The 26,406-nt window shown below is 33.9% G+C and overlaps 3 protein-coding genes across 4 annotated transcripts; 2 read left to right on the forward strand and 1 right to left on the reverse strand.

Annotated features, from left to right (window-relative positions):
• The first annotated feature begins 39 nt into the window (after positions 1–39).
• On the forward strand, positions 40–4,272 carry LOC134283808 (serine protease inhibitor dipetalogastin-like). Of its 2 annotated transcripts, XM_062766285.1 has the most exons (9): positions 40–93; positions 315–465; positions 1,475–1,594; positions 1,723–1,842; positions 1,931–2,044; positions 3,099–3,218; positions 3,334–3,447; positions 3,694–3,807; positions 4,182–4,272. In XM_062766285.1, exons 2-9 carry the CDS (start codon positions 323–325, stop codon positions 4,213–4,215), a joined length of 879 nt encoding a protein of 292 aa, XP_062622269.1. In that variant the 5' UTR covers positions 40–93; positions 315–322; the 3' UTR covers positions 4,216–4,272. The 2 variants fall into 2 exon arrangements, with proteins under 2 accessions (XP_062622269.1, XP_062622270.1); XM_062766286.1 differs by lacking the exon at positions 3,334–3,447.
• A 5,629-nt stretch (positions 4,273–9,901) lies between these two features.
• LOC134283810 (cyclin-L1-like) lies at positions 9,902–21,106 on the reverse strand. Its single transcript, XM_062766287.1, has 11 exons — positions 20,873–21,106; positions 19,155–19,229; positions 18,492–18,601; positions 16,433–16,553; positions 16,148–16,212; positions 14,510–14,609; positions 11,719–11,823; positions 11,277–11,397; positions 11,087–11,171; positions 10,900–10,941; positions 9,902–10,768 (listed from the first exon to the last, which is right to left on the reverse strand). Exons 1-11 carry the CDS (start codon positions 21,080–21,082, stop codon positions 10,414–10,416), a joined length of 1,389 nt encoding a protein of 462 aa, XP_062622271.1. The 5' UTR covers positions 21,083–21,106; the 3' UTR covers positions 9,902–10,413.
• A 192-nt stretch (positions 21,107–21,298) lies between these two features.
• LOC134283811 (45 kDa calcium-binding protein-like) lies at positions 21,299–26,406 on the forward strand. Its single transcript, XM_062766288.1, has 6 exons — positions 21,299–21,677; positions 22,168–22,304; positions 22,440–22,553; positions 22,662–22,820; positions 23,321–23,496; positions 23,784–26,406. The coding sequence occupies exons 1-6, from the start codon at positions 21,397–21,399 to the stop codon at positions 23,958–23,960; spliced, it is 1,044 nt and encodes a 347-aa protein (XP_062622272.1). The 5' UTR covers positions 21,299–21,396; the 3' UTR covers positions 23,961–26,406.

Below are 26,406 nucleotides of genomic sequence, written 5' to 3' on the forward strand. Positions count from 1 at the left end.
CATCATGCTGCTATATATAGCGAAAACAGTCAGCAATTTCCTCACATTGTTTAGAAGTTGCACTGGACAGGACATATCGGCATTGTCATTTGTGTAAGTTTAAAGTTTACGGAACTCATAAAAAAGGCTTTGTTTAGTAATGTAAATAATTTTAAACTCCTGTGAATCTTAAATATATCGAAAAAACCTTAAAAATGGTGCTTAAAGTTTTATTTTTAAAAATCCCATCCTGTAAATAGTATATCTCCAGTAACTGTAGTATTAGAATTTTAAAGGAAACAAATTTCGTTCATACCTCTGATAATTTCTTTTAGTCCAAAACATGAAGGCTATTTCCATTTTGTTGGTGTGTTTATCGGGTTATGCCGTTGTCTCGGCTAGAAGCTGTCCCTGTCCTAGGATTTTAAAACCAGTTTGTGGTGAGAATGGTCGAACATACGACAATGCTTGTCTAATGGAATGCGAGTGAGTAACATTTTACTTTTTCTTCCTTGGAAAGATTTTGACCAAACTTAATGACACATTTGTTGACATAAAACCCCAGTCACATTTCTAAAAACGACCAACGGCCGACGGGTTTTGAAGCAAAAATGGAATTCTTCGGGTGACAGTCGTCAGTTCATCGGCCGTTGTCTTGGCCGATTTTGACCTCTTTTTTTGTCGGCCGACCAATTTTGTGTCCATCGGTCCAAGTTATAATTTTTAATGCGTCGGTGGCCGATTTCTTCAATTGAAGTTATCCGTCGACCAACCTTCGATCATCGTCCGACCTTCGGCGGTCAGTTTATTGAATCGGTCGTCCGTCGTTGGACAATAAAGGTGTTTAAAATTTCGGCCGACGGTTAAAATCAAACTGTAGCTCAGAGCTCGATGACCGCGCAACGATTGGCCGACTTGTGAATATTTAACCTATTAAGGATACATAACACAAACAAAATTTTGATGCATGGATTGATATATATTTTTTGAACGGAAATAACATCCGTAAGACATAAAGAAATCTCAAGTATTCTTTGCTGCTTAGATATGCGCCATTTGTCGTTTTTATGCAATTCCATACAAAATTTTGCACACATTTTCAATTTTGAGTCACAATTTTATAAGATTCTGCGACTTTGTCTTGCAAACATTACTCACGTCACCTATCCGAATATAGATCTATGAAAAAAAATTGCTGATTTCTAAAGAAAAAAGATTTTTTTGTTTTATTTATCCAAGTCATCGGTGTCCCTAGGAATGAATGTGACTGCTCCGTGTCGCCCAATACTGTGTCGCCCGATCATGTTCTTTCAGCCGACAAGACCAGAAAAATTTAGTCGCCCGACCATCGTCTTAAATGTGACCTAGGCATAAGGAAGAGTGACTAAAAATGGAATATCGATTAAAAAAATTAAATGTATTGATAATTTTTGGTAATTAGTTAAATGAATGTAGTTTTGGTTCAGAAATAAAATTCTAAAATGTTGTCTACCAGAGGCGTCAAATTATTAAGTGTCGGGGAATGCCCACGTCCGTCATTATGTACAGCAGACTACAGGCCAGTGTGTGGTGTCAATGGAATAACTTATGGAAACGCTTGTGGCGCTAAAGCAGCGTGAGTACACTTACAATCAATTTATCCAACGTCATACTAGTATCAAATAGGGTACTTTATTCTACAAAAAATACTTGTAGTATTTAAATATTATATTTTTAGTGAATACTTTTATATGTCTTGTATAGGAATGTTGAAATTGCATCAGAAGGGGAATGCCCGAAGCCATGTGCTTGCCCCTTAATTTTCAGACCTGTGTGTGGTGTTGACGGAAAGACGTACCCTAATGACTGTACTGCTAAGTGCGAGTGAGTAGTCCTTTACATGTAAAATAATATCAATACCGCTTAGAAATTGGATTGGTTCTCTTTTTATTTGTTTTACCTTTTTATGTAGAGGAGTTGATGTCGCCTCTGACGGAAAGTGCCCTTGTGTTTGTACGGAGGAATACAGACCAGTATGTGGTGATGATGGGAAAACCTACCCTAACGAGTGCACAGCTAACTGCGCGTAGGTGTTTCTTGTTCGACTCAAATATGTTTCATTTTGCATCCTTTGAAGGATTCGCGTTTTCTGCATTCAATCTCGCATGGTTAATGCAAATGTTTACATTAATATGCGTAATTATTTTTTTTATTTAAGCAAAATGCAAGAATCGAATGTTCTTTTCTTCAAAGAGTTCTCAAGAGTAACATGATGTACGAGTATATTATATATTATATGGCATAAAACGATGGCTGTAACTATACTCAGTATTAGGCCATCTTTAAAAAATATTTGTTAGTCCTCTTCCGACTCAGGATAAATAAATTGAGTGGATAGGAAGAGGGACTTTTTTTATCAAAATATTTCTTGCAAATACCAAGTTATTGGTTGGTGAAAAAATTCGGAAGGGATTTTAAAAAAAACCCAAAAAAACAAAAAAACGTAATTGTTTCCTGGAGATAAAAAGAATATGAGTCGGGCTCTTTTTAATCATTCGATCGGGAGAGGACAACTAAACTTTTTTTAAAAAATCGCTGGTTAGTTTAAACCATATTTTATTTGAACACGACAAGCACGAAATACAGGCAAGAAGTACAAAGATCAAAAAAACTTATACTAATCCGTTTCCTTATACTTTATGATAATGATGACAGACCCTTTAAGCTGCATTACAACAATATTTGCGATTGACATACATATTGTGTATGAAATCATGTTAAATTACACAAATGAATGACGTTCTAATTATACGGAAGACATCTAATAGATGTACAATATGTATGGAAAGGGGAAAAAAAAACAATAGAAAGTGGTTGAATTAAAAAAGAAGATAATTAAAGAATAATACAGGAGCAGTAAAAAATATAAATACAAATTTGAGAAAAATAACAATAAAGAAGGGGAAATAATGAAGAAAAAATGAATGAATGACGCTTGCTACATGCAGTTGACAGAATGTACACAAGAACATGCCCACGGGAGATTGAGTACTGAATGCATGTATTTATTGTGGGATTAAAACTGATTATACAAATCGCTGGTTGAGTATTACTAGTATATAAAATGTTTTTACGTATAGTGAGGTGAAAATTGCATCTCAAGGAGAATGCCAAAAACCATGTGCCTGTCCCTTCATCTACAGACCTGTTTGTGGAGTGGACGGGAAGACCTACTCTAACGAATGTACGGCCAAGTGCGAGTAAGTAGTCTCATTTTATATGGTGTTTGAGAGTTAATAAACATTTTATTAACGGTATTAAAATTTTCAATTATGTCCTGATATTAAAAGGAGAATAATTGAAATCTTTTGACAGTGGAGTCAAAGTAGCCTCTGAAGGCAAATGCCCTTGTATTTGTACGATGGATTACACACCCGTCTGCGGCATAGATGGGAAAACTTATTCGAACGAGTGCCAGGCTAACTGCGAGTAGGTATCCCGTACCTTTGTTTTTTTTTAAAATTCAATTCTTAAAAGCATATGGCATGACCCTTTGTGACAATTGAAGGTTTATAATAGATACATATGACCTCTGGGATTGCACTGTCAAGTGTGAGTTAGTATTCCTGTAATTTACTCATAAAACGGATAATAGACTCATAATACAAGTTTTCATTATGTATTACCCTCACTCAGTCATAATATGTAATTACATGTACTGTAATTTCAAAACAGTGGCGTCGAAGTGGCTTCCAAGGGAAAGTGTCCCTGTAAGTGTACTAGAATTTACAAGCCTGTGTGTGGAGAAGATGGTAAAACTTACTCTAATGAGTGCACCGCAAAGTGCGAGTATGTATGCTATAAGTATTTTATTTCCTTAAAATTTAATAAAAAAAATAATATTACTTAGTGATTTTATCTGCATAGTAATATTGAGAATTAAAAAAGCACTTCACACAGTTCCCATCTAACCAAAATAAACAGGTTACTAATTATATTCGCTTAAAGAACTCTGCCATTAAGGAAATGTAATTATTACATTACAAGTCTGTGATATTTTGTAATATGTAATATATTGACTAATTACTAGTATATGTTAAAAAGTCATTCTAAAATCATATTTAGGAAATAAGTTATTGCAACAATCATGAATTTTTTTCTCACTATACCACTTTTCGCTTATGCTTTATAATACTGTTTAAATGTACATGGATATGTTTCAGGGATGTGGCTGTTGTTAGGAGAGGAAAATGTTGATGGACTGAAAATTCCATGGTCAACAAAACAACTGTGTGAGGATTTTTATTAGCCTGGTTATATAATAATAAAAGATTATTCTGACAACCATTTCTATTCTGTTTTCTTCCCTGAAATATACTTCATCATTTTCTGAGTTACATACACTCTGTATCTATTTTTGTGCATCATTCGTAAACTTTACCCATTTTAGACTTGTTCTCCACACCCATTGGTCCAAATTTAACCAAACTTGCAACAAAGCACTCTTGGGTAAGGGAATTCATATTTGTTCCAATGATGGATTTTGTTCTCTTTCAAAGGAAGAAAACAAATACAATGTATAGCGGGATTTTTTTAGAAAGGGGGTCAGAATTGTATTTTGATAAGATGCATTGGTCTAGAAAAGATTGTGCATTAGTAAAAGCTTTCATATAAGTGTTAATTAGGTTTGTTCCAATCATGGCCTCTCCTTAAGTAGACTGGAGCCACAATAGGTAGATCGACATTTTTAGGGTAATATCACAAGGACCATGATTAGTGATATTGACTATACATGTATTATGTAAGCTGGTGCATTTAAATATGATATTCGTTTAAATTTAATTTGAATACCTGCATCTATCTTGATGGTATATGCTGTTGCATCATGGTCCCGTCATCAGATGGATCCTCCTTCAATGGTTGTTTCGGTGTAGTCCACTACAACGTCCAGAGGTACGCCGACTGGGGTGATTAAGTCCCAGCCCGGAATCACTCAGCTCTCCGCCTTCACTGCAACAAATTGAATATTTATTCACTAATACATAAGAGTCTTCGAACGAAGTGCTGCACTTTTCATTACTCTTCTCGCTTCTTCAATATCCACATGGATGCTACCTCTGCCTCTCTGCCCGGCAGTACAGTGAGCTGCCATCTTTCAGTGCCTGAACACTGACAATTCGTAAGGCCCTCCACATAGATTGCCCTACAAATCCACAGCATCAAACTTCCACCGGGAGAAACCATACTCTCCAGCCTCGTTGTTGACAGTCTACAACCAGATCCTTGTAATTACTAGTATTCATTTTCCGTTCGTGGACTTCTTCAATGCTGTCCTCCAAAGCCACTGTTAGTTCCAGTAAAATAATAAACCGGGATGCAGGAGACCAAATAACAATCTGGTCTCTGATTGGTATAAATGCTCTTCCTGTGGCACCGATATACGGCCGTTGAAATCTGCGTGCATTTCCCAGTCACTGGCGGTCCCCAACAATCCACACCCCTACCACTTCCGCAGCACGACTATGTTCACCAGTCTTTGCAAAGTTTACAATCTTCAAGCATTCCTTGGTCTTCCGAGGTTTCTTTCTTGTTTTTTCCAGATAAAACTTTGTCGTGTCTTCATGCATATTTTCCATCAGTTAAGGCTATACTGAACATGAAGATATTTTCCAGGTTGTCTGGTCTACCACAAAGATTGCAGTTTGGATCGTCCCTCATGCCCTATGTCGTCAGATTGGTTGGCGTCAGCAATACGTCATAAACCGACTTAAGCTGGAACTGTAGTCTCTGGGGCTCTGTTTTCCAGATCTCATTCCAAAATTACTTCTGCCGGGCTCCTTCCCAATTTAACCAGCTTCCCTGCTTCTTATCAACTACCTTCGCCATTCTTGAGCGCTCTTCCATTTCCGCACTTCTTTCTGCACAAATTGCCTCCTCTCCACTTCTGACGATGTACCCCATCTTGTTGATGGTGTTTTTCCTTTCTCCTGTCTGCCTATTGCCACGATTCTCACAATGTTGGCTTGCCTAAGGCGTGACTCTGCCTCTTGTACTGTCTTCTTTGCTGAGCACTTTCTGGCCGTCTTGATGTTCACTAGTTCTCCCATATTTTGATATCATTACTGTCGCGTAACATCGGATACTGCCTGATATTGAATTCATCGACATTTGACGTCAACAGTAATTGCAGCGTCGTTCCTCCGCTGTACAAACCAGTGCTGCTAAAGCTCCTGAGAACCAAGAGCCATCTTCTTAGGAACCCACTTATCCGTCTCTCTGTCGATTCAATCGATGTCAGTGTGTACATATTTACACAAGAAGAGGCCAAAGATTTCGTGGAAGTACGCCGTACTAGTATATCTATGCCTTGTATTTTCCTGGTAAGACACTTTTGTCTAACTTTAAAGGTGTTCATCCGATTCCCCTGTGATTACTAGTGTCAGTAACATTACAGTAACGAAATGATATTTATGGAGGAAGTTTACTTAGTTATGGCAGTGAACTATGGGAATCTACAAAGATCATGTTATAGAAAAAAATATGTTTTAACACCTTCAAATTATGTTGAAAGTACAAAATAACTCGCTGCTCATGATCTATAACGAACTTGATCGCTTACATCTTTTTATTCAAAGGGATATTGCATTATAAATATAAAATCTTGGTCAAAAATATTTTTTTATAGAATTGTATAATTTAAAAGATTAACAAAGATATTAGATATAATCCAGATCGCTAAACTGAGTCACATTGGCCTTACTCTTCTATGGACGATTTTAAAAAGATTTTCATCATATCACAGGAGGTCATATATTAAAATCCAATATTTTGTCCAAATATTATAGACACAGTCGAGCCCCAATAGACCAGTTAAATATAAAATTAATGGGAATTTTAATATTAGTACTTACAAGAGGCCCAAGGGCCTTGAATCGCTCTTCTGATAAATTGTACAATCTATCACTTCTATTAGAAGCCTCCAACTCTATTAGAATCATAAGACCCAAAATGCATCAACTTACAACTTACAAAGTTTGATAATACATGTATTTAGTCAGCTAAGACTGAAGATGTTATATTATAATTATAAAATACCATAAGTAGGTCACAGTGACCTACCTTTTGATTGAAATTTTCTGAGGACTCAAGATACATTAATTGACAAAGACTGATGATTCTAATTAAATAAGTACCTGAGATATTCAAAAGTAGGTCACCATGACCTTCTTTTTGGTCAACATTCTCTGAAAACCCAAGATGCATCATCTGACAAAGTTTGACGATTCTAAGCCAATTAGTACCAGAGATAATTGAAAATAGCCATCAAATGTCAAAAGTAGGTCACAGTGACCTACTTTTTGGTCGACGTTATTCAAAAACCCATAATGCCTAAATTGACAAAATTATATGATTCTAAGCCAATAAGTACCTGAGATATTCAAAATTAGGTCACCGTGACCTACTTCTTGTTGGACTTTCAATGAAACCCTAAGATGCCTCAACTGACAAAGTTTGATAATTCCGAGCCAATAAGTACCAGATATAATTAAATATAGCCATAAAATGTCAAAAGTAGGTCACAGTGACCTACTTTTTAGTCGACGTTTTCCGTAAACCCAAGGTGCCTAAACTGACAAAGTTTGATGATTCTAAGCTTATACGTACCTGAGATATTCAAAAGTAGGTCACTGTGACCTATTTTTTGGTCGACATTCTCCGAAAACCCAAGATGCCTCAACTGACAAAGTTTGATGATTCTTAGCCAATAAGTGCCTGAGATACTTAAAAATAGCCATAAAAAGTCAAAAGTAGGTCACTGTGACCTACTTTTTGGTCGACATTCTCCGAAAACCCAAGATGCATCAACTGACAAAGTTTGATGATTCTAAGCTTATACGTACCTGAGATATTCAAAAGTAGGTCACTGTGACCTATTTTTTGGTCGACGTTCTCTGAAAACCCAAGATGCCTCAACTGACAAAGTTTGATGATTCTTAGCCAATAAGTGCCTGAGATACTTAAATATAGCCATAAAATGTCAAAAGTAGGTCACTGTGATCTACTTTTTGGTCGACATTCTCCAAAAACCCAAGATGCATCAACTGACAAAGTTTGATGATTTTAGGTCAATAAGTACCAGAGATACTTAATTATAGTCACAAAATATCAAAAGTAGGTCACCATGACCTACTTTTTGGTTGTCACTCTCCGCAAACTCAAGATGCATCAACTCACAAAGTTTGATGATTCTAAGCCAATAAGTACCGGAGATACTTAAATAAAGCCATAAAATGTCAAAAGTAGGTCACCGTGACCTACTTTTAGGTCGTCACTCTCCGAAAACCAAATATGCATGGACTCACAAAGTTTGATGATTCTAAGCCAATAAATACCTAAGATACTTAAATATAGCCATAAAATGTCGAAAGTAGGTCATCGTGACCTACATTTTGGTCAACATTTTTCAAAGAGCCAAGATGCATCTACTGACCAACTTTGATGATCGTAGGTCTGAAGGTAATCAAAATATGCGTTTTAAACAATTTGAAAACAAATGTAGGCAAAATTCAAAAAGTAGGTCACAGTGACCTACTTTTTCATAAATATGTTTTAAGGTCCCAAGATGCATCAAAGTACAAGATTTGATGATTCTAAACCTCCCAGTGTCTGAAATAATGGGATTTAATGTTTTTAAACGGTAATCCATAAAGATCAAATAGCAGTTCCTACTTTTAAGTTGACATTGTTCGAGGACCCAAGATGCATCAACTGACAAAGTTTGATGATCATAGGCCTTAAAGTGTCCAAAATATGCCTTCAAATCAATTTGGAAACAAATTCCCGCAAAATTTAAAAAGTAGGTCACCGTGACCTACTTTTGAGCTAACATGATGTGAAGTCGTAAGATGCATCAACTTACACAATTTGATGATCCTAGTCCTAGTAGTAAGCAAAATATACACGTTTTTATTAATTGTAAATTTAGGTCAACTTTGAAGTGACCTTGAGACCATGCCCTTTGACCCAGGGTAATTCCCCGTGCAAATTTTAATCTTCGACATATCCTGATCCTTGTATGTACGCCCTTTGACCCAGGGTAATTCCCCGTGCAAATTTTAATCTTCGACATATCCTGATCCTTGTATGTAAGTTTGGTGAAAATCTGCCTGGTAGTTATGGAGAAGATTTTTTAGCAACCAGTACTTTTGGTTTTGTTTTCCTGATTATCTCCCCTTGTTTAAGGGTCCCAACCCTTATTTTAGTATAAATGGTAGCCCTTGGGCCAAGGATACCCTGTGACAAATTTGGTACTGATTGGCCAAGGGGTTCTTGAGTTATGACCCATATTCTAAAAAGTTTACGCACACCGCACAAATGGCCATAGCATTAGCTCTTTTAGCCTTTGGCTCAGAAGAGCTAAAAATAAGTATAGATTGTCTTTGGCTCAGGATTCAAAATTTGGTTGTCATGCGAAGGGCATTGGAAGTCATCCGAGATTCACCGGCTTTCACCCCCTTTTGTCCATCTAAAACTGGTCTGGACTCAACTGAACTCTTTGATCACTATTCACTCTAGAGCAGACATTTTACCACTGCGCCACTCAGGCAACTTGAAAATGTTAAACTTTAAACGAACATCTGATATTTGCTTTCAGATTCAAAATTAAGCCCTCAGGGTCCAGTGTATATGCTTGGCTTGCAATGCAGTTTCTTGATTTATTTTTTTCAATGTCCCAACTCCTTGTTTCAAATACATAGAACTTTTCAATACCATTTTTTATTTCAATTTTCTCTCAAACTCTTGTTGAAAATGATCAAACCAAAGTAAAATATTCCACCTTTTAGAGGACAATTACCTGGTAATTGAGGTGACCTGATATTATAATTTTAAAATTCTTAACAAACAGGTACCACTTGTGATAATTTAAGACTAGGAACAATGGTCATTAAAATATTTCTTTATTCATCCATAATAGCATCAGCTATCCAATTTTTTAAATAATACAAAATTTCAGATCTTATGTACAGTACATGATTCTGCAAAATCCCTGCAGTTGATAAAAATTAAGGCATTCTTATTAGCATTCTTCCACTTTCAAACAAACAGTATCACAGATTTATAAATGGTAATCCTTAATTGTAGTCTGACAGCAACACAATTAATACCATACAAGCATCTCAATTTCATCCACACACATACAATGTATAATCAGAATTTCTTTCAATACAAAACAACATAATTTAACCTGCCTTCAATAAAATGAGACAAATGTCATTCATACGCATACATCTTAAATCAGAATTTCTTTCAATTACAAAACAATGCAAAATAACCTATCTTCCATAAAACTCAACAAAAATATGCACTCGTTGATAAAAATGCACTTGAGGAGGAAAATCAATATTGCAAAAGACAGTTTTCATTAATATAATGCCCATTCAACACATTCTCTAGCTATCGTCTATATTTATCATAACGTTCCCTTCCTGGACTTGAGTGGCCGTTTCTCCTGCGTTTTGTGGAATGTCTTTCGGGGGAATAGTAATGGTCCTTGTCTTTGTAGTACTTTTTCCTGCTGGAGGACTTGTACCGGTCTGGAGATCTACTCGGTGACAGACTCACGCTCCGGGAACGTGAATGTTTCTTCCTTTTGTGGGAATGTTTGTGATCTTTTGAAGACACATAACGATCACGGTCATATGAGCTGATATATTTGTCCTTTTTATGCTTCTTTGAGGGGGGAGATCGAGATCGGCTATGTCTTCTACTTCTCTTGGGGCTTTTGCTGTTACTCCTACTCGATGAGGACCTATGGAAGATCAAAAGTTTGAAACATTGAACATTATGTACACATCAGTACTATGAGCACACTCAGCATTATGAATTCTGGAATTGTTTTTGATGGGTTTCAAAAACTGATGCATTTGATGAGATGCTTACCTGCCTCTGCTTCTTGACCTTGATGTTTTGACATTGTTCCGTCTGTAAAGAGAACACAATTTATTTTCATTGTCAATCATTCAAAATTTTAGGCAAAGTCCTAATATGCTGAAAAGTTCTACTTTAAAATGTAATTTGATTTGCTGTGAGCTTACACACAGCCTGATCAAACTAAACCAATACTGACCCATTTTCTGAGTGTTTATCCTCTTCTTTGATGCGCTTCAAAGCATGCAGTAGAGCAGGATTGGGGCTCACATTTTTGGGAGAACCTACAAGCATTAAAGAAAACTGTTAAACAATTCAATTAGCAATCAAAATTCTTTGAAACTTAACTTTTACTTGATAAAGAAACTAGTATGAGTGCCACTACTTACTGGGTCTTGAGGAATCTCTAGGTGTACCGTAATCTGATGAAAGGCCTTTAGCTTTATTTTTTGCTTCCATCTGTGCTTTCTTCAACTCGTTCACTTTAGCTTCCAATTTTTCATAATTTGGCTAAAATAAAATAGCTTTTATTATATGTAATGTGTGAAGTGAACATATAATGTGATAAATTCACATTGATCAAGGAAAATTGAGCAAGGTACTTGACACTAAATTTACTAAGAACTGTTCTCTAATTATACACGTCTTTTTATCAAGTTTGCCATTTCCTTCATGATTGTTCAGCATCAAAACATCAATCTGTGCGATGTACAGTATTTTTAAATTCTTACTTCATAATTTTTTCCTTAAAGGAATTTTTAAAGAAAGCTTGTAGTATTTTATTGGGAGCTTTAAATGGAGAAAGTGATAGATAATGTCTGTTCTACTTACTCTTGGTCTGGCATAAAGCTTCAAGATTGTGAGACAGATTTCCTGAATGTTTTGTTCATCAACATTAAATATGGCAAACCATGATGGACTATTTGGCAGTGGGATCTGAAAGAAAAAAAAAACAAAACATTAGGAAGAAATTTATGATTCAGATTTTAAATTCCATATATTTCCATTTTATTCCACCAAACATGATCCATGCACAGTAGATATGTAACAAAATTTCATATTTATTCAGTATGTTTTAACTTGCAGTGATCATGTTTATTAACAGTGTTTTCCCCAGAAAATTTTTGATGCATGGGGGGAATTTCGCTGAATTGACGGCGCGCGGCGTGTGTCGGTTAAGTTAATTGTACACATATTTAAATGTATATATATATTTAAATGAAAAAATACAAATTCATTATTTAATTAATTAAATAACTACATTTTGAACAAATTGTCAATTTTACTTTAAAAATATACAACAATTGAGTTTAAAAAAAAAATAAAAATAGAACTAGGCTAGGCCTCATCAAAAGAAATTTGCTCTATTAAAATTTTCTATAAAGCCACTGTCTTTTTAATTACTGTTTTGTGTATTGTGTTAATTTTTCCTTTCTACAAATAGACCCCTATTGTGACCTCCACCTTTTTATTATTATTATTAATTTATTCCCTACTTTTGCAGTCTACTTGAAACAAAAAATGTGCTCAATATGTAGCACTAATGCTTCCATGTAATTAGGCCTAGAAAAAAAATATGTTTGTTTCCGCTTTCAGGCTGTAAAAATATAGGGTAGGTAGGTAGGCATTTTTTTTTTTTTTGAAAAAAATTTTTTTGCTTCTTTAAACAAAACGTGTATAGAAGTAACATTAAAGGTACTTGGACACAGATTTGAAGTTAATATTTTCTCCATAATATTATAACTTATATATTTTAATAGCATTTCACACAAAAATTAATTAAAAATCTTATTTCATTTAAAAGTTATTAAAACTTTAAATTTTTTGGCGCGTTTGATTGACACATCCTTGCACTTTCACAAATTTTAACTTTATTCTTAATCCTTAGGAAAAGTGACAATCTTGTTGTGTATTAATGAAAAATATTAATACTATAATCCAGAAAATTCAGAGTAGACAAGTACTAAAGCAAAACAAACACACAATATATTGTCAGTCCGTGCAGATGTGGTGAACAGACTTTGGCGATTTAACGCACCCGATGAATCGTAAACACCAAACAATAACATGTTTACAAAAACCTGTGTACATAACACGAGTGTGATCGATTCGCAAAACTCTGTACACAACGGAATGACGATACTTGTGAAGTAGTTCTGCTTTCTAACATTTCTATCCTGAATAAAATTATTCTTCTTGATTTAAGTTTTAATATTTCTGATTAACAGGCACGTAGCATCGTTTTTGAAAGTGGGGGGGCCAACCTGAGAAAAATTTTTTTTCTTTACCTAAAAAAAGTTGACAAGCAAAAAAAAAAAAAAAAAAAGGAAAATTGAAACTTACCCAAACTCGAAAATCCTATTTGTATACTGTTGTAAAAAGTGGGGGGGCCAACCATCTTTTCAATAGACATTTTCTATAGTAAAGGTAATGTTAGGGAAAAAAGTGGGGGGGCCAGGCCCCCCCCTGGCCCCCCCGGATACTACGTGCCTGATTAATACACATCAGGATTGCCACTTTTCCTAAGGATTAAGAAAAAAGTTAAAATTTGTGAAAGTGCAAGGATGTGTCAATCAAACCCACCAAAAAATTTAAAGTTTTAATAACTTTTAAATGAAATAAGATTTTCAATTAATTTTGTGTGAAATGCTATTAAAATATATAATTCGAGATATTATACAGAAAAAATGAGAAAATATTAAATTCAAATCTGTGTCCAAGTACCTTTAATGACAAAAGAAATGGTGTTTTTAAACATTACTGTGACTTAACTTATAATAGAAAGGTGACCCAAACTTCTTTCTGTCTTGAAAAGCTTGCAAAGTTGGAGGCTATAATTCCCCGGTTGACATCTTACACATCATGCATTAAAAAAATATTTAGGGTCGGCACTATAAGTTAGGGTCGGTCGGGAAAGCGGAAACAAACATATTTTTTTTCTAGGCCTTATTTGCATTCATTTGATGTTTGATTTTTCCCGCTTCTGAATATTGGTGAAGGTCACTGTGTAAAAGCACATGTGTTTGTAATAAGTACCTACCCATAGTTTATAAAGTAAATAAACATTGATAATGTTAATTAGACATGTTTATTTTTAGCACTTTAATGCAAAAAATGTCTTAAATATCATGAGTTTAACTAATGAATCATTTTTTATGTTGGAGCATCAATGCTATTTATAGAACGACCTGTGAATGTTGGAAAAACCCACATGTGCATTAACAAGTGTATTGCTTTTACCGTGTATACTATCTGACAGCAATTAATTACTTTTTCTGGTTATAGATTAATTTTTAGCCAATTAAAAGCTTGATACTTAGTGACATACCAGTAAACTGTAATAAACAAAGATTGATAGCTAGGCCTATTGCATCATACCCCGTGCCGCGATTCGCATCAAGTTCACAACAGGTGCACAGTACACGCTAGGATTCTAGTGATTTGAATTGTTTTATTGAAAGATTTGTTATTGATAACATTCACATGGTACACAGTTAATAATTCATGCATAGCGGGAAGCATGGCGGCAACATGTGATGCATGCCGGGAGATCGTGTATGCATGGCGGTACCGCCATGCAAGAACGGCCTGGGGAAAACACTGATTAATATACGTTACTTACTTGTAACTGTCTTGCAGCTAAATATATACAAGCACAGGCTATTGTCTCTGGCTGGAATCTCACAAATACATCTGTTCTGAAACTGTCATTCATGTAGTTCCTGAAAAAGAAAACAAAAAATATAGTATTTAACTCATTCAACAATTCTGGTTTGTGTACACAATTTTTATCTTTTTATAATGGGCATGTGTGTGGGTGTTCGTGTCCTACATCATGTTTTATACCTGTGATTTCAAGCAACATTTCTTTTGCCAGCATATCAATCCCTAGCTTGTGTATCAGAGAAAACCATAAAAATACCAACCATTTTCCTTCTGCTGCTGATAAGAATGCACCACAAGTTGTTCAGTTTCCTGTGTAATTAATAATTTAGTAAAAAATAAAGAAAAAATAAAAATTATCTAGACAGATATTGACCATCTGCTTGCTTGCCAACACTCCAGTATCTTCAAGAGCAGTCTCTTTCTTCACAGGAAAGTCCTTCAATAGGAGTCCAGTTTGTTGAGGATACAATAAACACAGCTGCAAAAGTTGCTTGTCAAGTACAACACACACTTGTTGACAAAGTTTTGCCTCCTAAAAATGTTCACTCTTCTAATTTGTTATCCAAACACAGAATGTGAAAGTTTTATCAAACATGAATCACTTTATAAATATGTTTTTTTTCTTTTCCTCTGTGAACAGAATTAAGCTTTTTCTCTCATTTCAGCAAGACAATAACATTTATAGCAAGACATGAAATGTTCACCAGTAAATTCTTCCATATTTTATCAATAACACAACTGAATTTGTTCCATGCTGAGATGGAAAACTTCAGTTACTTTATGGCTGCAGGTTCCAGTCTGGTGACTTGGTTCTGTTCTGTCCATGTGTTACCTGTGTGCCAGGTCATGTAGAAGAGGAGTAGAACATTGTGGAGAATTTCAGGCAGCTAGGCAGACGTTGCAATGACAGACATCTCTACCCACCTAATTCTGGGGTAGGTAAAAAGGAAAAGTTCAGCATTAATATGGTTTTCTCGTACAACACAAAGAAATGTGACTGAAGATATTAAATGAATGTAATATATTCCATTGTTTAGTTTCATAAAGTACCATGGCTCAATATACTAAATGTGTTTCCTTATTCATGTTTCTTTATTCATAGCATTTTACAAAAGAGGAATAAACAGATATGATTCAAGTGTTTAAAAGCATCATACTACACTTTAATACAAAGAAGAGAATGTTATGAGGCTGGCATTTTTACAACTTGTGATACAAGTACACAAAACTTACATTATATTCCAAGATAGTAGATCAGCAATCAGTTTATTTGTTACAAATATACTATTTCACTGTAGTAATCCATCCGCTGTACTTACATATTTATTTCTTTTAAAGTTGATATAAAATGTACAGGTAGGTTTTCCCCCCTCTTTGTTACATACATGTGTATTATTTGCAAAACAATGCATGTGCAATGTTTTTCTCCCAATAGAAATGAGAACTTTACAAATTACTTAAAATACATGTACATGTGCAATTTTGTGTAACATATCAAAACAAACAGGCGTTTTAACATCATCATTCTCCACAGAAACTAAATATAAATATACTATAGTTCATAATACAAGAATAGTAATAAAAGAATACCTACCATGCACACTGCACAAGTCTCTGATTTTTCTCAGCTTCGAGAACTTGCAAGTACATCACAATGACCTGAAAAACATCGGATCATGACAACAAATGTTTCAAATTATTCAATACCATGGTCTGACAGCAAAAACCATGATAACCTTTCCATGCCATAGAGCAACCTTTGCTGCAGCTTAATAAGCATTTGTAACTTTAAGCATTTCAATTTATGTTTCACATGTTCAAATTTAATATTTAAACAATTTCATCCTAATTTACTGTAGCAGTTCAATAATAGATATACCTTGTGAGGGTGTTGTACATGTACACAAAATCCCAGTTCTTTAAGTATACGACGCTCAGCTTTTATGACTTGGTTTTTGGTTGTGATGTAGTTCTGATCTAATATCAATGGATGGATAGTCCTAAAATGAAGAAAAGCAAAACATGGCATACAATGATAAAATGAGTCCTGTGTTTGCCACACAATTCCTCCATCTTCTTCTTGCTGCTTTATTTTCTAACATGGTGAACAGTGCCAATTTCAACTTCCTCATACACAATACAGCATTTTGTAAATATAATGCAAAATTTCACAACAAAATGCATAAGTAAAATTCTTAATAACTGGTCTTCAAATGCTAGTTTTAATTTCCATTTCAACAGTATACCTCTGATGAAAGGCTCTTTTTTGATTAAACATATTGAAGAAGAAATACAAAAACATCTCATTCTGTTGGAGATGAAATTGTAAGCCCACAACATATGCTTAATTTAGTTATATAAAATTTACACAATCAGCAAAATTAATCTCTGCTACAAGAAATTCAATGTTCTTTCCTCAGTTCTATCCATTCTGAGGCCACAGGTAGTAAACTGATAAACCCAGACTCATATACAAACCATGCTCACTGACAAAGCAGTGATAACTTTGATGGCCACAACATGTAGGAAAACCATGTTTGGGGTCAAAGGTCACCAATATCCCGAAATGTTTCAATGCCTTGGAAGCTCACTCCAGACACTGTTCAATGCAGCAAAGAGAAAAACAATATTAATGGAGGAATTGTGAGAAAACAAGGACAAAACCCCTGCAATCAACAATACATTAAATACTCAAAGAACTTAATGTGATTATTTTACTACTAGTACCTAGAACAGAGGCATATTTTACATTAAAATGTACAGTTAATTCTCGATAAACCGCCACCTTTTGTGATTTAGAAATCATGGCGGTATAACGAATTTGGCGATGAATTGAATTTTCCATCTTTTAGGAAATAAGACGTAGAGTTATCGTTCTTAGAAATACCATTTAGCGTTTCTATTCTTATTATCACATGTACATGTATTTATAAACATATTACTAAATTTGAAAATACTTCAAGTATTTTTTTATGTATACAATTTCGCTAAAACAAAATATTAAGTTATGAAATTAAGACAAGTGCATGCCTATGCATGTAAATCTGCACTTCTGATATTGAAAAAAATGCGGGGTCGATCGTCGTGATATATTGCCTATAGTTACTATAATAGTATGTAAAATAAGTTCTTGAATACTGTAAATCACTTTTTATTTGCGAGAACTTTATTTTCACGTAATTACGCGAGACGTTATGCTCGCAAAAATTTCATTCTCGCGTATAATACAATTCCTAAAGATTATATAGAGCAATGATCACAGTTCGTGAAAATTTTGTCTCGCTAATCAAGAGTCAATGACTATCTCGCGAAAATAAGGTGTCGCGAAAATTAGGTGATCTACAGTAAATTCATTGTTTATGAAATCATTGTTAATGAAAGGTTCACAATTTCTGACTTACAGTTATTTTTTAAGCAAACTTTGCATTGTTTTTAAAAGCAGAGATCATGAAAATAATATCGTTATCGGCGAACTTTACAACGAACGCTTTCGTGGCTAAGCCTTGATTATATGATTTTATTAAACAGAAAACAAAATTATTCTAACAGTTCATGTTAAAATTATTGTTTACTTAATTGCATGTACCTTGACTGGCTTTGCATGCTTAACAACAGGGATAGCGTCAACCAATTAGCCGCGCTTCACTGACCACATGCACCTGTGGCGGTATTATCGAGATAATTGACACTTTAAAATGGACGTTTGTTGTGAAAAGAGGGTGGCGGATGGCGGTATGCGAATTTGGCGTTATAAAGAGAATTTTATATAGCAGGAAAAATGTTCTTGGGAAATCATGGCAGTATTGCGAAAATGGCGATGAATCGAATGGCGATAATTCGAGAATTGACTGTATAAGCTTTCAACAAGCTGCAAGAAATGCATATTAAAATATCTACCATTAGTCATTTCATTGAAAATTAAATAAATCGAAACTTACTTTTGGCTTCTCACTTGTTTGATGTGATGGACTACGTTGATTACATCTCTCAATCTTCTAGGACACTCTTCAATCTTTGAGGCTAAGTTTATACAACCCATTGCAACAACCTACAAAATTTCATAAAATTTTTACACTTAATGAAAAGCAAAAACCTACCAGTATGTGAAATCTGACAATAAGGCCAAGCAAGAAAATGCCACTTCCTCTAACATTAAGTTAACTCAGAGGAGTTAAACAATGATTTAGTTAACTCATCATCTTCGCTAGCCAAGGGTTTCTGATACGCTACTCTCCTCATAAACCCTTGGCATACAGTGAAGTCAAAAGACGGGATTGTTTTTTTTTTTTACGTTGTCATCGTAGTCTGTTCCTTGGCAATTGATTTGGGGATTTTTTTCTTCAAATTGGGAAAAATTAATTTTTTGGCACTGGGAATGGTACCGTTTATTGGCACAAGTTATATAGGGTAAAAAAACCCGCTGTATATGAACTTATATTTTTGGTCATATCAACTATGGAAACCAATATATTTAAGAAATATTGAATTTAAAACAATCTGTGAAAAAACTTATCAGACATTCCATATCTATTTTGTCTCATTGGTTAGACTGACTGAAAATTTATTTGTATCCGAGTTTTTTCTTTCTTTTGTTGCATTACCTCAAAATTGTGCTTCACTAGAGACTTTGAGTAGTAGAAACGCTGGTAGAGAACCTGTCCTGTGGCCATAGCAACCTATATAAAATGAATAAAATGATATTCATGACATTCTCATGGGAATCACTCCCATTTCATTCATGAAATAATAATCAGGTTGGGCACACACCCCCAAATGGTCATTTAACCCCCGTTTGGTGGTCAATCGCCCATATCGGCGTCTTTTTTACCTACCAAATGGTGGTCTTTTTTATTCAAATCCAATTTTCATTGAAATAAAGCAAAAGCGCATTTACTTAGGCATTGGGGAATTTTAATTAACATATTCATCGCACATTTAATACAATTTAGTCAATTTTCCATGTGGAATTTTTGTGGAACTTCGTAAAAACGAAACCCACAGCTGTTCGTGACTGCCGAACTATTAGCTCAAACAATACAAAAAATTATTTTGTTGTGTATAGTTCGGTAAAAAATACATTTAAGCAAGAGGTGTAAGTCTAGAGAAGTAACTTTTCAAACGATCTTTCGATCTGCGTCTATACAAATCTTTATAAAATCCCGTTAAACACGAGCTCCTCGAATCTTATTCGTATGGTGGGCACTTAGTGCTATAATATTCATTTTCCTACATTTGAATGTAACATTTATTCTTTATTTTCTTTTAGGATGAAGTTACGATTTCTGTGCGACCCTTTGTGGTTTAGTATGCATATCTATGTTGTATCTACTATATTTATTAAATATTTTTGAATAAAAGATTTACAAAGTGACATTTGCAATTATTCCTGTTTTTATTCCAAGATTATGGTTTTCGAGTGATTATTTTAACATGAATTCACTGCATATCTCATTTTTATAAAGAATAAAGCCATTGCTTACGGAATAAACTAAATAAAAGTGAATTCTTACCATTCCTCTTGTTTTACTTTTTGAAAATTAACACTTATGGGCCTCCGTAGTTAATTCAGTCTTTTGACCCAAGTTTGGAAAAGATCGTCTTTTTTGATTGGTTTAGATAATTGATCGGTTGCCCGGATGACAGAAATATGAAGTGATCAACACGATTGATAGGCTCAACTACGCGCGAGACGGAAGGAATTTTTCTTCTAAAGTTAAAACAGAGAAACGTTGCATTTGTTTACGTAGGTGACGATTTTGTCAATTATTTGAACGATACTGCGCAAAAAAGTCCGCGTTGAAATTTTAATTTTTTTCGTTCAGAGTACAGATAAATATCTATATTTTATTCCCCGTGAGTTGAAATCATGCGCCATTTCACGTCATTCCAGAGAACTGAACAGCACGATTTTTATCTCCCATTTGGTGGTTAATAAAGACGCCGATATGGGCGAATGACCACCAAATGGGGGTTAAATGACCATTTGGCGGTGTGTGCCCAACCTGATAATAGTAATCATTAATTTAAAAGAAAAAAACGTGCATAGTTTATCTGTCTCACACTTAGTACCCTCTCATTAAACATTGGCTAATAACATGCACATGCGATGACACTGCTCTACGCCATTACGTATTCAAATCGTACATATGCGCATTGTGTTACAAGGTCCTTGCCTTACACTACCCATGATATCCATTTGATAAGCAAGAAATGTATAAATATATTAACACATTTTCTTTTCGAATTAACATAGAAGATGTCAGGTTAACATTATGTATACTAAGATTATTTTGAAAAATAATACATATGGTGTACGTACTTGAGGTAGTTTCAAAAGAATCCCTGCGGACTGAATGAGTTCACAACCAAGGATTCTCAGGTCTGTTTCTGTATCCAAATCAAGTCCATCCTGCATGGAAGGGGTAGGTGAAAGTTTATCATCTGGAATAAGTACATTTTCTAATGTCAAAATGACTTTGCTGAAGTCGCGAATTGCAAGTGGATTCGCTTTCACCTCCGCCATGTTCATTTGGGAACAATGGAACTACTTTTTGTATCATCTGACTTCATGCGCAGCGTGATAAAAAATTCGAATTCAAGAAAAATAAATCAATCTATCATTCATATAACTTTAATCTTGTTAATTTTGCAGTTAGATTCCAAAAGTATAAATATTAAACCCAGGAAATAAATATTTATCAAACGTAGTAAGTGATCTATTTTCTGGGTAATTTTTCATGACGTTTTTCACATTGAATAGATGGCGCTGTAATCGATCTATGTACGCAGAAACATTTTGATGAGAGATATACACGACTCAAAAAATCATAAGTCGTCAAAAAGATGTTTAAATTAGTGACAGTTGCTTTATTTACATTAGTTCAAGTTACTGTTTACTGCAGACCAAGAGCTAAAAGCCTTGATGTCGTTGAACAATCCATTTCATCTGTAAAAGTCGATGCTGAAAAATTGCTCCCTCCTGACCACGTCGATGCCTTAAAGTTTGAGAAAGATGGCCACATAAATAAAGATTATCGCAAAGAAATATTCCTCGGCAACCACGAAGAAATGGATGACGATCCAATAGAAATAGCAGAGGCAAAACTAGTGGACATTTTTCACAAGTAGAAATATTTTTTATTTTGATACAAATTTTAGAAAATGTCTGTCATGACCACAGGGACTTAATTGAGACAATCTTAGAGAAAAAATCGGGTATATAGTGTAAAAGTCTCCCCTTTCATACTATATACCATTCTATTCTGTTCTATTCTATACCCAATTTTTCTAAGATTGTCTCAAGTCCTAGTGGTCATGATGTGTATATCAAAATTTAACAAGCACTTCAAAGGTTTTTAAAAGTGTCACTTAATTTTTTGACATGGAAATTGCAATTGGATTGATCAGCTACTGATAGATTTACATTGTTTAAAATTCTATCCCATGAAGACTTGTACCCCAGGCTTTCCCCTGATGGACTTTGTGCTTCATTTCCTGACATCAATGACACATCAATTGTAGCAGAATGGGGTGTCAAATCATGACAACAATACTTGCTACAAATGCTAGATCCGAACTACATATTGTAAAGTGTTTTCTATTTGTTGGCTTTAGGATAGATGTAGATGCTGATGGGTATTTAAGTGACAGTGAACTGGAGCAATGGATCCTGGACAGAATTAACGCCCACATGGATGAAGCAGTGGAGGAGAATGATGCTGTCTTTAAACATTTGGACCCTGATGGAGATGGTTTGTGATTAAAAAATTTGATACAATTAAGACAATAGCTTAAGTATTTAAATTAAATTAAGAATGTTTTATCAGAAGTTAGAAAACACAAATTATTTGAAAATGTGCTTGCTTTAACTTTTATGTTTATTTCAGGCTTTGTAGAATGGAAGGAATATTACAAACATTTCTTACTGGCAAAGGGACATGGGGTCAAAGAAACTGAAAAATACCTAGAAGACTATGATACTGATATACTAAAAGAGGATGGTAAGAATAATGATGACATATATATAACTTTAATTAGGACTGGTGGATTAAGTTTTTTGAAATTTTTAGGAGACTCATTTAAATTGAGTAAAAAAAAATCTTTTTCAGAACGAGATCAGCTTGTACGATACAAATTTAAATGGACAGATGCTGACATTGATCCCATTGATAATAAACTGGACAAAAAGGAATTTTTCAGCTTCCGTCACCCAGAACAAAGCCCTCAATTGGTGGAAAACATGATCATGTCAATAATTAATTCCTTAGGTAAGGTTAAGAAGGTTACGTTTTAAGTGGATTTTTTTCGTTCTGGGCAGAAGACTATTCTATTATTAAACTGGACAAAACAAAAAATGAGGGCAGATATAAATTTGGATTCATGAGGAATCTGTGTGCACTCAAAAAGTGAAAATTTTATTGATCTAATTATTCTGACGGATGGTATTTCCGTATTTTTTATATATTGTTCCTTTGATATAGGAAGGGGAAATATTTTTCCCTTAATGTGTTCCAGCTGGATTAACATTTTTTTCTTTTTAATATTCTACCTGTGTCATCTGTCGATGTTTAAAGTATTTTTCATTATAAACGATTCATAATATCAAATGCAAGCTTCAGCCATATGTTGCCAGAAAGTAATTCTCATTTGCCAGACATAGAAATAATAAGTAGCATGTAAGCCTGGCCGATGAAAGTGCAACATTTCTATCCAAGGGAAATAAATATATACAAGTGTATAAAATAATCTTTTTTTCTTTCTAATGCAGATGAGGATAAAGATGGTAATCTGACACTGAAGGAGTTTATGACAAACCCTGATGAAATGATGCAGGAAGAGGGGTCAGAGAAAGAGAGGGAGGAGGAGAGAGAGGTCCGAAAGAGGGAATTTGTATCAGCCATCGATAAAAATAAAGATGGAATAGCCACAAAACAGGAATTAATTGTAGGTTATCATGATTTTATGACTGTTATTATTTATGACTTGTAATATAGTGTATCCTGCCATGTAAACATGGTAGATTGATACATAACCTTAAACAGTATCTTCCATTGAAATATTTCCAATACAAGGGTAGTAACTGAAAAAAAAAAATTACCTACCTACTTACCTACCCACCTTGAAAAATGTGAGTCAGAGTACATTAAACAAAAATATATTTTTAATGATGGCCCTATATGCTTATTTTCAGGATTATATACAGAAGTACACTGATTTTATGCTATTTACAGGATTATATGAATCCCAGAAATCCACAACAATCCAAACAAGAAGCCAACAACCTAGTCTCCTTAATGGATGATGATAAAGATGGAAAACTGTCCCTAAAAGAAATCAAGAACCATAAAGATGTGTTTATAAGTAGTAAAATTGTTAATGTGAAAAGGGTGCTACATGATGAATTTTAATCTGTTTTAGAATGATATATTTTTGTTTACTTCTGGAGATAAAGATCTGCCTGTGATACACGTAAAGAAAAACGTGTTTGTTGTATGGATCATGGTGATTTGTCTGTTACCGATACTTGTTTGAACAAATGATTTTGTACAGTAGGTATGTACATGCATAATAAGTTTCTATGGGCTAGGAATGTCTTTGATAATCATGCAAAAAACTTGTGCTTTTCATTTAAGAATCCAAAGAATGATTTTTCCAGATGTTTTTATGTTTGGAAATTTTTATAGAAATAATGAATAGATTATGATTGTTACAATGCAATGTGCCATGATGAAAACAAAAAATTATGTGACAAATGCGTTCACTTAATGTATCCAGGTTTTTTTTCCTTCAATTATGTTATTATTAACTTTATAGGTTAAAAATGTAAATTAATATAATACAAGCTTTGTCAGAATGTTTTCTGGCTTTTAGGGGTATTAATTTTCTACTTCCCCACTAGTTTTTTTTTTTTTTACTGTGCACCATTAATAAAATCAAGTTATCATGACCATTCAAAAGGAGAAAAAAAAAACAAGATTAAAAATCAAATTCTTGCTTGTGCACAACTTTATATGCTATGTTTTTGCTTTTTTTTTTATTGAAGTACAAAGAGCTGAAAGTGAAGATAAACATATCATTTTTTCTAAAGATTACAAAATTATGATTATTTTACACACATGTATATAATCCACAATTAATGACTAGTCAGTAGAAAAATAGAAAGTGTGCATTTATTCAGTATCAAAATATTTACTATCCATATAATAAAATATTTATTGCTTGAATTTATTTGTAAGCATGAATGTATTAGTCTATTGCCATCTGTTTAAAAAAATGTTAAGTTGCCTTCTCCTGATTGAGAATAAAAAATTGGTAAGGTATGTAAGGGATTTTTTTTTTGTTAAAAAACACATGCAAATATGAAGTTAAAATAGTTAAAAATGGAATAAGAAAACTTAGAAATGAATAAAAATACAATTGTTTCCTATAGGTAAAAAAATGTTTTGAGTCGGGCCAATTTTGGTTTATTTGGAGAGGGAAACCAAAGATTTTTTTTAAAACTTAAGATAGCCTTGTAGCAGCTACTAATTTTGATTACCGGTATTTATTCTGTACATTCCAATATAATTATACTATATTAGTCCCCTTCCCATGATACTTGAGTGAACTCAAATGTTTCCTCTTGTCTTCTGTCTTTCAGTTGATCTGTCCTACTTGCATGGTTTTTCCCCATTGCTTGCAAATGGTGAGCTTATTTTTGGTGTATGAGCCTTTGTGTTAATGAGCTACAGATCAAGTGCCCATTTTCCTTCTGCTTTGATCATCATAGAAAGAATGATCTGTATTGTTTTTAAATGTAAATACCCACAGAATGCTTGTTTGTACTTGTATTTATAAGTTAATTTAACAAAGAGGTAGAGAAAGATGTATTATCGATATTACTGGTACGTGTACAGAAATTACAGATTGTTCGGGATATACCAGTACATGTATTCATTTAAGGAATAACTTTCTTATTTTTCGATTTCATGATGTGATCAATCGATTGGCTTGCGTGATAATTTGCATAAACGCCGAAGGCATATTTTAGGTTAATTTTTTTTATTAGCTGTACCAAGAAAAAATAACAGAAGTTTTGATATGTGATGCCTACGTTAAGTTTTGTACTGACTAATTTCTTGATGAAAAATAATGAATGCAAGAAAGGATTAACAAGATTAGGTTGAAATACATATAGTTACATATATATACTGGATTTGATGCTTGATGTAGATCAATGATCGTGAATTGTCACATGTCCAAATGTAGGTTGTGACATCAAAGCTAGTCACTTCTTCATATTTATTGATTATTTGTTTGTTTTATTTCTAATAATATAGGAAAAATACTCAATGCTAGACAAATCCCTTTTTATTTTTGAAGATTAAACAAAAAAAAAATTGTTTGATATGATATTAATGAAGTGCATGATCCTGTAATTTAAGTTGGATATGAACTGTGCCTGAAATCATAAAATCAACAATGATAATAGCAGTTATACCACTTAATGCCACACAGATTTCTAACTTGTACAAAATTGGAACACAGCCCTTTATCAATTTTTCATTCACATCTCTGATGTTTATCTTGAATTTTATGAAAATTTGCTTAATGAACATTCATTCGTTGATTTTAATTCATTGGAATTGTTTTTTGGAAATTTTAAATGAATACAAGATTAGTGATTAGTATGTGTGAGTTTAATAGATGTGTATTGTTATCCCTTCACAGTCACTGAAATCAAATCCCCTGTACCCATATTTTAACTTTTTATATTCTTTGTTAGACTGTTAAAAGTTTATTTCATTTTTTCAACAGAAATCCATTAGCTTATAATCTTTATAAGATTGTGATTAAATAAACCATTCTATTGGT

Source organism: Saccostrea cucullata, unplaced genomic scaffold, assembly GCF_032062105.1.
Source record: "Saccostrea cucullata isolate Sc308-1 unplaced genomic scaffold, CSIRO_AGI_Scuc_v1 ctg18136, whole genome shotgun sequence".
NCBI lineage: Eukaryota > Metazoa > Mollusca > Bivalvia > Ostreida > Ostreidae > Saccostrea > Saccostrea cuccullata.